General features: G+C 41.2%; 1 protein-coding gene and 1 pseudogene across 9 annotated transcripts in view; one reads left to right on the forward strand and one right to left on the reverse strand.

The window, feature by feature from the left end:
* SMARCA2 (SWI/SNF related, matrix associated, actin dependent regulator of chromatin, subfamily a, member 2) overlaps window positions 1–14,827 on the reverse strand; it is a 180,861-nt gene that overhangs the window by 152,721 nt on the left and 13,313 nt on the right. For all 9 annotated transcript variants that reach the window (XM_055578207.1, XM_055578211.1, XM_055578206.1 and 6 more), the window contains exons 2-4: window positions 14,557–14,817; window positions 10,717–10,843; window positions 3,578–3,961 (exon numbers count right to left, since the gene is read on the reverse strand). In XM_055578207.1, the coding sequence (XP_055434182.1) occupies window positions 3,578–3,961; window positions 10,717–10,843; window positions 14,557–14,781 (736 nt within the window). In that variant the 5' untranslated portion in view covers window positions 14,782–14,817. The remainder of the gene's footprint in view (window positions 1–3,577; window positions 3,962–10,716; window positions 10,844–14,556; window positions 14,818–14,827) is intronic.
* LOC129651902 (uncharacterized) lies at window positions 12,831–12,917 on the forward strand (annotated as a pseudogene).

The raw sequence follows: 14,827 nt of genomic DNA on the forward strand, positions 1-14,827 counted from the left end.
GCAGTGGCTAAAAGACAAGGAAAGTCAAAGAAAGGTCCGAGGACCAGAGTGAAGACTTCAGGCAGAACAAACAGAACAAACAGCACTCCTGGCTAAGCCCAATTTGCATAGGGCAGGCCCAGGTGGAGGAAAAAACATATAAAAGGAGGAGCCAAAGCGCTTTCTCACTTTCTCTCTCTCTCTCTCTCTCTCTCTCTCTCTCTCTCTCTCTCTCTCTCTCCAGCGTGCATGCGCGCTAGCTCTCGCGCGCTCTCGCTCTCCCCCCGCCCCCCTCCGCTTCCCCATGCACTCCTCCACTCTCTTCTCTTCAAGTCTTTGGGTTGGCATGCCCTCACACTTCGAGGATGGATTCTCCTGCTATCTTCTAAATAAAATAGAGCTGCAACGCTGATTTGCCTAAGAGCTATAACATGGTTTGTCCAAGACCCGAGAGCTGTGACGCGCCAAGAGCTTGAATGTCCATCGTTCCAAATCTTTGTTGTGACGAGACAAAGAACCAAGGAACATACACTCGCGTGACACTAGCAAATGGGATGAAAGAAAAATCACAGCTACCACCAGGAAAGTAGACATACTTAAATTGATTTTTTTTTCCTGGAATATTGACAGAGGTATTTATAAGCAATTTGGCAACCTACTCCAGTGTTCTTGCCTGGAGAATCCCAGGGACGGCGGAGCCTGGTGGGCTGCCGTCTATGGGGTCGCACAGAGTCGGACATGACTGAAGCGACTTAGCAGCAGCAGCAGCAGCAGCATGCTGCTTCATTACTTTTTTAAAAAAAAGGAGAGGGATAAACAATTAATAAAAGTAATATTCTCTTAAATAAAGAAAAACTTCTTTTGGCCTTACTTGAACTTGTCCAAAATGTCATTGCCAAAAAACCCCCCAAAAAGCCATTTTCAAGGAAGGTAATCATTTCCCTATGAAATCTGAGATTTGGGGGACAAGATCAGAAATATAACCTCCCTCCTGGTGGCAGGAAGGGGTCTGCTCTATTTGAGGAAAGTGTCTTCTTTTCTCTTTTGTCTGCAGTCTCTTTGCCTAATCTGGCATATCGGCCAGAGAAGTATCATTTCTAATGAAGCCCGATGGCTGGAAATACAAAAGACACGGACAATGAGTAATAAAACAAGTTTCCCCCCTAATGCCAGGAGCTTGGCGAGGGAAGATGTAGGCATCAGGTAAAGGAAAAAAATAATAATAAAATGGAGCCTTCTCTTCTGGAAATGATCCAGAAAATGCACCCAGGATTGTGTTGGTTAGGACGTGGAGGACTTGCTATGTACAAGTATCCAGGTAACTGAAACTCTATCCTCGAAACTTTACTTCATCATCTGGTCTCATTCTTGTGACTTTAGATGAAATGAATCATTTAGCTTTTTGCCTTCTTAAATAATACCCTGGAATCTTTTCCTGCTGTGCCAAGGTCATTATTAAAAATAACAAACCTCACTGAGGTCCGTGATGAGGGACTACCCTAGGACAAGTTGCAGTACTAGAGGAAGTGTGCCTGTGTGACAAGGTCCCACAGTGGCCTTTTAGGAGGCATAGACTTTGCTCCCTCCCCTTGAGCTACCAACTATCCGACTGTGACCACTAAGCCTCTACTGGGAACTCCTTTAGTTAATAATGCTCCTTGTATACTGAGACGCGGGATATCAGGGTCACCAATGGTGTTGACATTGTGTCTAGAATATGAATGAAAGGCTCTCAGTAAGGAGCTGAGATCCTTTTCCTTCCTACCCACAGGCGTGCAATGCCTGCACTTGGTGCACAGACCTTGGGACAGAGCCTTTCCCTTGTCGTGAGCCTTCTGGTCATGAGGGTGCCAGGGCGAGGCAGAACATGAGGCCCCTGGCATTGAATCCTGAGTCTCCATGCTCCAGATGTGTCCCACCTGCACCGTGCTTATTACTGGGCGTGGAGCACAAGGTTTGCTAGCGGGCCCTCCGGAGGTACAAACTACACATATACACAGACAGACACTTTTGATTCTCTCTGGCGGCGTTCCTAAGAGCAAGAGTTTTTGCAATTTTAAAGCCTCTAGACACAATGAGTGTTCAAACTACCACCTAATGCACAGGTTCCCTGTACAACCTTTACAATCACTAATGTTTGGTCCCATGGGATCCTCCACCTACCAGAGCATTGCAGCCCACACACAGAAGTCTGGAAATGACACGGTACTTTCGTGTTCTTTAGAAAACCATTCCTAAGGCTCCATCTACAATTAACAAGATGAATTTACCCTTTCAGTAGGCAACTCAGGGTTTCCTCTACCAGGAAAGAAACATCTACCAACTCAGAAGGAAGAACACTAGTAATAATAAAAAAAAAAAAAATCTGAACTCTTTCCCAATGTCTAAGTCCCAAAACCTAAGAAGAAGACCAATAATCCCAAACCAGTAGCAATGATCAGATGTCAGGACTGACCCAAATGAGAGGGATCCACTCACAGGAAAGGGCATCAGTGACAAGGAGGCACTCTGGAATTCAAATTTCCTGATTCAAATTCTCTAGAATTCAAAGCTCTAGTAGAACAGAACCATAAACCTTGTGCTTATCCAGTGGCTAACAAAAATCTTCCCAGAGAAAATAACATTCATGGAAGATCATCCTATAGCTTCTTGGAGCTCTGAATTCTCTCAGTGGGATCAAGCAGACCACCAGCCCATTACCAAAGACTATCGCATCTCAGCTCCTTACAGAATGTCAGCCTCAGCTCTGATGCTGGTGTCTAGAGGAAACAGGCAATGTGGATTCTGTTACTCTATTATGATCAAATGTTACTGATGCCTCTATCATGCAGTATTCCTTACAATAATAATTATTAACAAAATAATCCCACCTGGGAAAGTTACTTTATACTCTCATGCTAGAAAAGATTGTGTCCTCTGAGAAACTGGTCAGCAACTTCCTTGTGAGTGGCGAGGACCAGGCACCTGACGCTATCCCCTTTCCTGACCACCATGCAGCTCCAGTCACCTTGGAAGTGCAGATGCAGCCTTCACAAGAGCTCCTGGGCCCCCAGCCCCATGGCTGATCTCCCAACTTTGATTTCTACTTCCCTCTGTTTCTGAATTTTCTACTTGTTAATTTCTTACCATGGGTATGCTTTCTTGCAAGCCTCCTCAAAGGTATTTTCACAACCAAAAGGATAGAAATAAATAAATCAACAGACACAAAATAGCTAAAGGAGAGGAGAGATTCAAGACGTGCCTGCTGGCAATGGAACACACCAGGTGCAGGGGTTGCTAACCTGGCAGGGGGTGGGGTGGATGGGCTTCCCACAAACCTTGAAGCCCTTGAAAGGGAATGCAAAGTCACAGGGGACTGTGCTTTTTGCTTAGAGCCACAGCTCTCACCAGAGTCTCCAAAGGTTTAAGAAGCACCCCTCTAGGACTCACGGCCGAGGAGACCACGAATCTTAGCCAACTAAGCAAAGCAGACAAGGGAGCCAGCGAGGTGCAGCAGAAGGTGGCCCTGGGCTGACAGCAGCCCAGCGCTTCTGTGTGCTTAGCCGTCCTTCTCTGAGCTGGACCTTCGCATTATTCACTGGGTTGCATATTAACCTACCAGATGGTCTGTTGTAGTTAACAAGGGCCTGCTGCTGCGGCTGCGGCTGCTGCGGCTGAGGCTGGGGTTGGGGCTGTGGCGGCGGCTGTTGCTGCATGCCAGGCAACGTCCTTTTCCCCTGGACTGCAAGCTGCAGTGTTTCGGGGAGGGGCTGGCCCCGGGCCAGCATCTTGTAAGCTAAAATCTGGGCTCGGAGCTGATGCAGCTGGACGGGACTGAAAGGAGAGGGACCCCTGTTGGGTTGGTTCATCGCCTGAGGGTCGCCTGGGATGAGGGGTCCTGGCTGGCTCGGTGGCATCTGTGGTGGGGTCGGGCCGCCTCCTGATATAGGGCTGGACACATGCTCTGGGGCTCCCAGCGGAGACGGGTGCGGTGACATGTAACCTGGAATAAAACACAAGGGGAGAGGTCACAGGCTGCCCCCCACGACCATGAAAGAGAAACATCCCTGGAGATCCTGACGATTTTCCACAACAGCATTGACTGATAGAAATTTAAAGCATATGTAACTTAACAAGTATGGGATTATATATAATTTAAAATTTATGTATATCAAATATATATATATATTTTAAAGAAACAGACAAAATTGTAATAATATATAATTTAAACCAACATACCCCTAATATTATCATTTCAAAGGATAAAAATTATTAGAGATTTTACATTTTTGTCTCCGTATTAAGTTACTGTACATCTCCAATGGGACTGGTCACATTTCAAGTAGTGGATAGCCCGATGTGTCCGGGAGGCTTCCCTGATAGCTCAGCTGGTAAAGAATCTGCCTGCAATGTGGGAGACCCTGGTTCAATTGCTGGGTCAGGAAGATCTGCTGGAGAAGGGATAGGCTACCCACTCCAGTATTCTTGGGCTTCCTTGTGGCTCAGCTGGTAAAGAATCCGCCTGCAATGTGGGAAACCTGGGTTGGGAAGATCCCCTGGAGAACAGAAAGGCTACCCAATCCAGTATTTTGGCCTGGAGAATTCCATGGACTGTATAGGCCATGGGGTCGCAAAGAGTCAGACACGACTGAGTGACTTTCACTTTCACTTTCACGTGTCCTAGATGGTGAACTAGTGGTGCCTGTTGTACACCTAGAGGAAGGGCACGGGGACAGTATTATACATTAAAAGGAGCTCCAGCCTAGAGACCAGAACCTGAAGCTATCTGCTGTATTGCAGTGCAGAATGAGGACTCTCTTATAGGGATATTATTTGGCTTATTATTATGCACTTTATGAATAATTTGCTATTGAGGGCCTCCATGGTTGCAGGCACTAAGCAAGGCACTGTACATGCTATTTTAGCCGAGTTTTCCCTGGAAACAAAGCCTGATGGAAAGACTGAGTGCAGCTGATTTATCTGAAAGGTGCAGGGACACTGACGGGAGTGTGGAAAGGTAAAATGAGGAAGGGATGGAAGCCAAGAAGGAGTGTATGGTTAAGGCAGTTGCTGTAGTACATGCCTGAAGATTAATCTCATGCACAAAAGCTCAGGGATAAAGTACGGAACTTGCCTCCCTATTATCCCAGGGAAGGAGCTGGGGTATTTATATTCCATCACTGGTCGCTGGTTATGACTCTAGGGATCATTAGTTCCCAGGGACTTTGCTGAGTGTGTGTGTGTTTGTGTGTATGTGTGTGTGTGTGTGTGTGTGTAAGGTGGATGTCAATAAACCAAAAGCAAGATGGTGGTCTGGCCAGTAGATTTAAGGATGATGGGAGCACAGAAATGGTACAAAGAATTAGAGGGATGTGAGCAGAATGGAGCATACACTTTTTTCTACAATCCTCACAACACTCCCAGAAGCTATGTGCTGTCACCTCATTTTTTAAAATGAGGAGAGTAAGCACATTACACCATGTCACAATTAGATCCTGGTAACCAAGATTCACCTGATTCCAAGGCATATGTTCTTTCCATGGTCTAATATTAATTTTGTTGTATTAATATAAAAATAAGTTAAAGGCTTGAAAGCTTCCAAAATCTTCTAGAACCATTTATGTGCTGCAAGCTAAGTCACTTCAGGTGTGTCCAACTCTTTGTGACTCCATGGACTGGGGCCCGCCAGGCTCCTCTGTCCATGGGATTTTCCCAGCAAGAATACTGGAGTGGGTTGCCATGTCCTCCTCCAGGGGATCTTCCCAACCCAGGGATCAAACCTATGTCTCTTACATCTCCTGCATTGGCAGATGGGTTCTTTACCACTAGCGCCACCTGGGAAGCCCAGAACCATTTACAATGTAATATAAAAATGAGAGTAATCTGTTTGGGTGATAAAGAGACTTAAAAGGAATACTTAAGAAAGAAAAGTCAAAATGTAACAAAATTTTCAAGAAACGTATTTCAAGAGATGAACTGTAGAGTCTGGCCAAAGAATCCCTAGAAAAATATAGGACTGCACATTGCTGAAGGGAGATCCAAGAGGAAGGAGAGGACAGAGTGGTTTGCTGTACCCCAAAACATTGTCTTCCATTCAAATGGAGGCCTAACTCATCAACTCAAAGGCATTCTAAGACACGATGTAAAATATTAAATTAAAGGTCTTTGCCATTAATAAATCCGCCTGCATCACAATTATTTTAAAGGTCATCACATAGGTGTTTATTAGGCATCTGCCGTGTGTTTCAACACTTAATCAAGTTTGAGCTGAAGCTGCTCTCTGTATCTATGTGGAATTACAGAGGCTCACGAATATCTGACCCACGCTGCCTGGGGACTCAACATCATCATTTGAAAGACTAGAGAAAATAAAGGATACAGTTCCTTTTATCTCAAATTGCCATTTGGAGAGGGAAACAAATTTAGCCTGATCCCCTAAGACAAGAGTAGGTTTTGTTCTATCAATTGGTGAGATGTAGAACTCCATTCAGAGTAATCCTGCCCTGAAGAGAAATGGAAAAACTGCTAACTCTCATTCCCGAAATCCCTACTCTATAATCGAGCACAAAAATCAGGCAGGCATTAGGGTTGATCATAGAAGTTAGCCTAAGAAAATGCCCCTGCAATCAGCCTGCAAGACGAGCAGAAATTCAAATCCCAGGATGATAACGTTTTTAAAGAGTATCAATAACATACACTTAACTTCATCATTCACGTTTTTCCTTCTTAATGAGGTTAAAATTCACCTCCAAATTGTAATGCTGGTGCAAAATGGTAGTTTGTTCATTATGAAAGCACCTCCCTACCACCCTTCTGCCAACCCTGCATCTATCACTGGAGGAAAAACTTCCTACTATAGCTACTGACATTTCATGGGAGAAGGGATACAACCAGGTGTTAAAATGGGTCACGTCTCCTGCCTTCTGGACTGTCCTCTTTCCTAAGGTCGGCACCAATTATAGCTTACCCGTGATAAATCACACGATGCCTAATACAACTGACCAAAACATTAGACAATCTAATCTAAGTGTCATTGTGTAACACTGTTCATCAGATCGCTCTTTTCAACTATGACTTCTGGCATGGCAAAATTATAAAGATGAGACACGTAGTTGCACTAAGTACAATAATTCATTTTACCCCAAATTTGTTAAGAAAGAAACTAAGAGTGAAATAAAAATCATTTTCCAGAATTAATCAATACAACAAAATCTTCCCTCAAATGTGGTAAGAAAAAAACTGGGGGGTGGGAAAAATTGTTTCCTAGAATTTGCAGGAGATGCTAATAGAATCATTCTATCACAGTATGACATTAAAAATGTGACAGTGTTTCAGTTAAAGAGAGAGAGATTTCTTTTTATTTTTTGACATGACTGGCATTCCATAAAACTTCAGGAAAAATCAGAAAAAAAATCTAAATGATAAAACAAAATAACATATTTGCATAATTATCTTTGGTTGAGAAAATGGTGAAGAAATTGCCTGAGAGTAAATATACCTTTGTCTGTAGGATGACAGTGTTGATGCAGAATCTGCTCTTTTTGAAATCTGGTTTAATTTGCTCATTTAAAAGTCGTCAAAAAATGGCAGTTTTCCTTCCCTCAGCTTCAAGGGCATTATCTCCCCAGTTTCATCTTTTTGCAGAGAGAGAGGCAATCAGCCACTCTCCTTTTAATAAACTTGAGTTTTCAAATGCCAATTTTACATGAGTTTTCTCTTTATACACACACACACACAACATTATACTTTTCTTTGAAGGCTTTCTCTATCCAGTGGACTAAAAATAAACAATGTTATCATTGGGACCATACGGTACACAATTTAGTACTTATTGAAGGAAATGGTTTTGCTTCTCAACCAATACCTTAAAATAACCTAATAGGTTGCTAGGTAGTTAAAGCTGGCAGTTTTCTGATCAATACCACACCTCTCTGGACCTGTGTGTTTATAAACAGCTTCCTACAATGGAGTTTTTAAAGATATATGCTATTATGGAGTCTGAATTCTTTTTAGCTCATTATATAGAATAAGACTACATTATACCAATACTACCTTATTCAAAAGCATATTTTAAACAACGAATTCCCCAGCTTATAAGGCACTTTACTCTTCTAGAGAAAAATATTATTCTAATTCCAATTCCATTTAATTTAATGCAGACTTCTGCATTTCAAAGTAATTATAACTTATTGAAATTATATAAAAATTAAGATCTATTTAAAAGTGTTTTTTGAATACATAAAGTTCACTTCTCTAATTGAAAAAAATTTACTAAATATCCAGTTATGTGCTAGACATTGTGCCAAGTGTTGGAAATTCCAAGAAATATCATCATTCTAGAAGTCCAAGAAAGGAACCAAGCAATGAAAGAAATTTTAAGATACATAAAAGTAAAGAGCCTCACTTATGATTCATGCATGTCAAGTGTTTTCCTCTGGCGTTGTCCCAGGGCCCCACTATTAGAAGTACTGCAAAGCCAGGAGCAGACAGAGCCAGCATCTGGCTTTGAGAATCACTGAATATAACTCATCTATACCTCCCAGGTATTAAAAATGAGATCTACATTAGCTCTGTGAAGGCACCTGGCTCTTCAGAATTTAAATGATAAACCTGAAAGTATTGTCTTAATTCATTCTAACCTCTGAACGGCTCAAATTCTTTCTTCTGTACCTGAAAAAGTCCCAATTATTCAGTCTGCTTTTCTAACATGGTCAAGATTTTACGAGTCATTTGTCACACTTACATCTGCCTACCATCAAATTTCAGATCAGAGTCTAGTTATATATATATATATATATATATATATATATAAAAGCAACTCATGGAGGCATAGGAGTACATTTTCACTAATATTCCAGCAGGTTTTTGAAGATCCTAGACTCTGATCTGAAATTTGATGGTAGGCAGATGTGAGTGTGACAAATGACTCGTAAAATCTTGACCATGTTAGAAAAGCAGACTGAATAATATATATATGTATATATATATTTATTTATAAATATATATATATATTTATATACATATATACACAAATATATACATTTATATATATAAATAAATATATGTATATAAATATATATATTTAATATATATATATATAAAAATATATGTATATATTTAAGAGCAAATACAGGGAGCTCTCTGGCAGTCCAGTGGTTAAGACTTCACCTTGATTGTAGGGTTTTGATCTTTCGTCAGGGAGCTAAGATCCCATATGCCTCATGGCTGAAACACCAAAAACATAAAACAGAAGAATACTGTAACACCTTCAATAAAGACTTTAAAAATGGTCCACGTGAAAAAAAAATAAAAGTGAACGTGTCTCTCCACCTCGACAGTCAAAAATCTTCCCTCAGGTGGATGGACATCTGATCAAGGATGGAGGAAAAAACTCATATACATTAAATTACAAAAATGTATATACAACAACACATAAAGCATACACTTTGAATTAGAATATCAACACATTAGGTTAATTAGTGTTGGATTAATCACGCCCCTGACATGCTGAAATGCCCATATAGTGATTCTGAAAAGGGTTACATTATATCTTTGGATATACTTTCCACTATCTTCAATATGCCCTCAACAATGAGAGGGAAAAGCGCCCAGGAGAAGAGAAAGCTGCCATATACTGATTTGGCCATTACTGCGGGTGGAACTGTGGGTGGAGCCCTGTCCCCTGTGAAGCTATATTGACGACATACCCCCTAGCGCCTGTGACTGTGACCCTGTTTGGAACTAGGATCTTTGCAGATGTAACTGAGTTAGGATGAGGTCATACTGGATCAGGATAGACTCTGATCCAGTGACTGGTGTCCATATAGAAAGCGCGAAGTCTGGACACACAAACAGACATGGAGGTTAAACGTCATGTGGAAACCAAGACAGAGACTGGAATGACCGATCTACAAGCCAAGGAATGTCAAAACGGTGCTGGTGCCACCACAAGCTAGGAAGAGGCAAAGAAGGATTCTTCCCTAAAGACTTCAGAGCGACCACAGCCCTGCTCTTATCCTGATTTCGGACTTCTGGCCTCTAGAACTTTGAGAGAATACGTTTCTATTGTTTTAAGCCAACTGCTGCTGCTAAGTCACTTCAGTCGTGTTTGACTCTGTGAGACCCCGTAGACGGCAGCACATCAGGCTCCCCCGTCCCTGGGATTCTCCAGGCAAGAACAAACTGGCTTCTGGCAATTTGTTACGGTAGCCCTAAGAGACTAAGATAGCCATTCACCAGTGATGACAGGTTATTCCACTGCCAGAAAAAGTCACCTTATGAAGGAGGAGTGTACAATTCAAGGGACATGGGTGGCTCATCCTGCTATCACCCATCCGTACTGTTGTTGGGAGGCAGACCTGGGTCCTCCTTTTGGACTTGTCACTTACTGGATATGCAAACTTATAGAAGCAAAGTAAATTTTCTGAGCTTTAGCTTCTCCACCTATAAAACTGGAGTGATATAATGTATCTTACAAGATCAAGGCAAAGATTCTGCATGAAGTACACAGTGCACTTTGCAGAGTGCTTGGACACATGGTGGCCAGTCAAACTACTAGGATTTTGTAAAGAAAATTGCCCATATCAAACATAAAGTTGTGTTGGTGGGGGGTAAGGGGAGAGTTCTACAGGGAAAAGAAACCTGCCAGACCCCATCTTTAGACAAGTTCTGTTCTTTGCAAGTCATAATTAAAATAACAATAGGAAAGATGAAAGACTATGATATGGAGCCCAGAGCAGGTATGTAACAGACACAAACCTTGGCTGTGCTGATCCATCGGACTCTGAGGAGGGCCCATTCCTGGGTGAGGTGGTCGCATAGCAGTGCCTTTCATGGATCCACAATGGATATCTTCAACCCCCTTGTCGTGCATACCATCCATGGGCTGAAACATTAATAGGACATCAGTTAGGCACCTCTTTAAGGCACAATATTTCTATCTGGTGCTTTAAGAGCCCATCCTATAAAGTCTTCAAAATTGTGGCCCCATCATCTATTAACCACATGATAGCCATATAATTTTACATTTATATTACATATATTACTATATACTACATAGATTTCATAGATGGGAGACAAAAAATAAATAAAGAAGACTACACCAATAGGATCAGCAAAGCTACCTGTTAAGTCAAAAGTTAAGGCTTTAAACAGTTGAAAGGTTTTTGGTTATGTCAAAACCTGCAAATAAAGATGGAAGTCCTGTTGACAAGGCAGACAAATATAAGCTATTCTTCTACACCCTTTTAAGTAAGTCCTGAAACCTGCTGTATGTTGAAGTGAGTCCAAAGTCAGAATGGAGGAAGAAAAACTCTTTGAAATGTCTGTGATGATCTATTTTTTGGGTAATTTTTTTTTCATCAGAGGGGAAGGAACCTATGGAAAGTTTAAAAGTTGAAACCAGAAAGTTCCATGGCAGTTGGGAAAAGAAAAACAGACAGGGTAGAGCAGTGAATGGGGGTAAGTACTGAAAGGGAAAGAGGCTGAAGTAGATGAACCTGTACTACAGACGGAGGAAGAAAGAAAAAGGGTGAAAGGCAGAGTTTGGAAAAGAAGAACACAGCGGCTGGAAAGAGGGCTTCAGGCCTTGTACACAACAGACCCACAAGAAACAGCCACTGAATGGACACTAATCTAATCCAGAATTGGGCAACGGAGCACGTGCTGGAGAAAGGAAAAGTCTATTCCTCCTCAAACTGGAATAGCAATTTTCAAAACAGCCTGAAAGGAATATTTCCAGGAGTTTATAGAAACCAAATGACTTTGAGCAAGAAAGTATGAGTGTTTGCAGTTTTGGAGAAAGCAAAGTTAATTTCTGCAGAGTCAAAAGCACGCACTTGAAAAGAGGAGAAATTTACCATAAAGAGGATGTTCAGAAGAAAAATGGGAAGAATTTGGTATAAAGACTGTCTCTGAGTCTGTTAAATAGTAATAATAGAGAGGAAATCAAAGCAAAGCAGCAGATGTATTTAGGCCACTTGTTTATTTATTTCCAGCAATGTTGAAAAGCAAAAAGCTGAAGCTCAGAGGGAGACGGAGGAGAAAAGACAAGGAATAAAGCTGCCATAAAAAGATTTTCAGAAAGTGAAGCATCTGGTCAGCAGGTGTGAACTCCAGGCACGTCACCATGTCCTCACCCAGGGAATTATCTGAGGGTCTGCAGCCGAAGAAAAGCAGGATGAGAAAATGCAAAACTTGCAGAACGAGAACAAAACAAAAAAATAGCATCGATGGGGGTAGAGAAGAGGAGAAAACGTGACAAAGATGCTAGAGAACAAAACAGAAGGGATCAGAAGATATAATTACAAATAAAAACAATTCAGAACATAACAATGATGTAACACTTATGAATATGTTTAACTTTTCAATGCTTAAATAATAATAAAGGTGAGCTAAATATTTCCTTCAAATCTTATCTTTCATTTCGAAGGTGAAAGCATCCTAAACCCTCCCAAAATTATTTCACCTATCTGTACTAAGGATTGCAATTGACAGATCCAGTCTACAATATAATCCCCCAATTAATACAATATGAACACAAGACAATGTAATGACTTTGATATGTCTATATATTCAATATCTCCTAATAAATATGATATGGAAAATAAGCATTTATTTACATACCTGACAAGCTAAAAACCTGTATTTAAAAGAAAACAAAAAAGCAGGGAGAGATATTGGAGATATTATAGGGCTATCCATGATATAGTAAAATGAAAAAGAAGTCTCAAAGTAATTAACAATGATGATATGATTCGATTATGGTAAAAGAAAAAAAAAAATTAAATATATCACCTGAATATGCAAATCTATGCTTAGATGGTATTTTTATTGAAGCTGGAGAAAAGTAAGGCGCAAAAAGCGTATATACAGTGCTCACTTCAGCAGCACATATACTAGAATTGGAATGATACAAAGATTAGCATGGCACACAAATTCATGAAGTGTTCCATATTTTTTACAGAAAGAAACGCATTTGAGTCAGTTCTAACAAGGTGGATGAACCTGGAGCCTATTATACAGAGTGAAGTTAAGTCAGAAAGAAAAAGACAAATACTGTATATTAACACATACACATGGAATCTAGAAAGATGGGACCGACAATCCTATGTGCAGAGCGGAGACACAGACGTAGAAAACAGACATTTGGACTCAGCGAGAGAAGGCAAGGGTGGGATGATTTGAGGGAATACCATTAAAATGTGTACATTACCATATATAAAATAGATGACCAGTCCAAGTCTGGTGCATGAAGCAGGACACCCAAAACCAGTGCTCTGGGACAACCCAGAGGGATAGGGTGGGGAGGGAAGCAGAAGGCGGGTTCCAGATGGGGGGATACACATGTATACCTGTAGCTGACTTATGTTGATGTATGGCAAAAACCATCACAATATTGTAATTATTTTCCAATTAAAATTAATTAATTAATTTAAAAATACATCAGAGTCTTAGTTAAAATTTAAGGAAAAAAAGTATGTACAATAAGCTATTACCTGGGGTGAACCACTTATTTAGATCAATATGGTTTTACTTTTCAAAATAAGCATGTATTAATTTTTTTATTTGAAAACCATCAAATAACAAAAATTTGTGAAAAATGGTCTTCCCTTCCCGGGCTGCAACGCCTTACCTTAAAACTGACCTCCAATTCTACCAATTAAAGAAAAGACTTGTACTTTTTTGCAGTAACCTTTCTGTTTCAAACCAGTATCTTCCACGATTCACCTATTTAACATCAAGAAGCATCCTCACTACCTTATCTATCTGTGATATCATCCAAAATAGATGTAACACGGCCATGCATCTCATCAGGCATAACCTTCAGGTAACACACAGTGGCTACTCCTACCCTTCAACACAAATCGCAACAGAAGATTTTGTTTGCTTTCTCAAAAGGCCATTCTCTCTTTTTCACATCTCCTACAAAACCATAATACCAAAGTCATACCGTTATGATCATCCCCACAGCAACAATCGGGATCTCACAAATGGCAGATTATTATAACCTTAATAACAACTGGGCCTGGGCTCCACAAAATCAGAGCCCTCTTCCAAAACCAGAAGAAAGCCACTTCACAGGCAGACAGCAAAGTGCATTTTCAAGGATTCCCTAGAAACTGTTTTATTTCTGTCAAGGCTTTTTTGAAAATATTCTTTAGGAAAAGACTCACTTTCCCTTTTCCTCTTTGGGACCTCTGGGATCTTTTCAGGGAAGAATAATTTTCAGTATGTTACTCATAGATGGTGTAAGTTACTTAACAGACGTAGTTGAGGGAAAAAAGTAAGACTTAACTCCTACTTCTTCACCAAGTCAAAATACTTGCAACCCCCAATCCACAGAATCTGTCAAAGCTGCATATTATAGCTAACACCTTTTTAAAAGCCAAGATCAAATCTTCCTGACTGGTGTAACATCTGTAACCATAAAAGAGCCTAAGAATGTATGTTTTTAATAAGAAACAAGATAAGAAAAAAACCTAGCTGATTCTCTTGTTAACCATAGTAGAAAAAAAGCGGGCAGGGGGGTGTTGGTTATCAGGGATTATTAGCCATCCATGACTCAGAAGACAAGACTGGGAAGGGGAATGAACTCACCTTGTGCATCTGATGCATGCCTTCCTGAGGGAAGTCAGCAGACCCCATCGACGGCATAGGGTGTGAGACACTAGGAGGCCCCGGACTTGGCCCCATCATACTGTGGACGGAACCAGGGGATGGTCCAGGTCCCGGACTGGGCCCAAGAATGGGTCCAGGAGAGGGTCCCGGCCCTGGCGAAGGCCCCGGGTGGGGCATCGCGCCAGGGTCTGTGGGTGTGGACATCTACTTCTCCTGTCTCTGCCAGTCGGTACAGTGATACTGAGTTGGA

The sequence above is a fragment of the Bubalus kerabau genome, chromosome 4 (assembly GCF_029407905.1).
Source record: "Bubalus kerabau isolate K-KA32 ecotype Philippines breed swamp buffalo chromosome 4, PCC_UOA_SB_1v2, whole genome shotgun sequence".
NCBI classification, from domain to species: domain Eukaryota; kingdom Metazoa; phylum Chordata; class Mammalia; order Artiodactyla; family Bovidae; genus Bubalus; species Bubalus kerabau.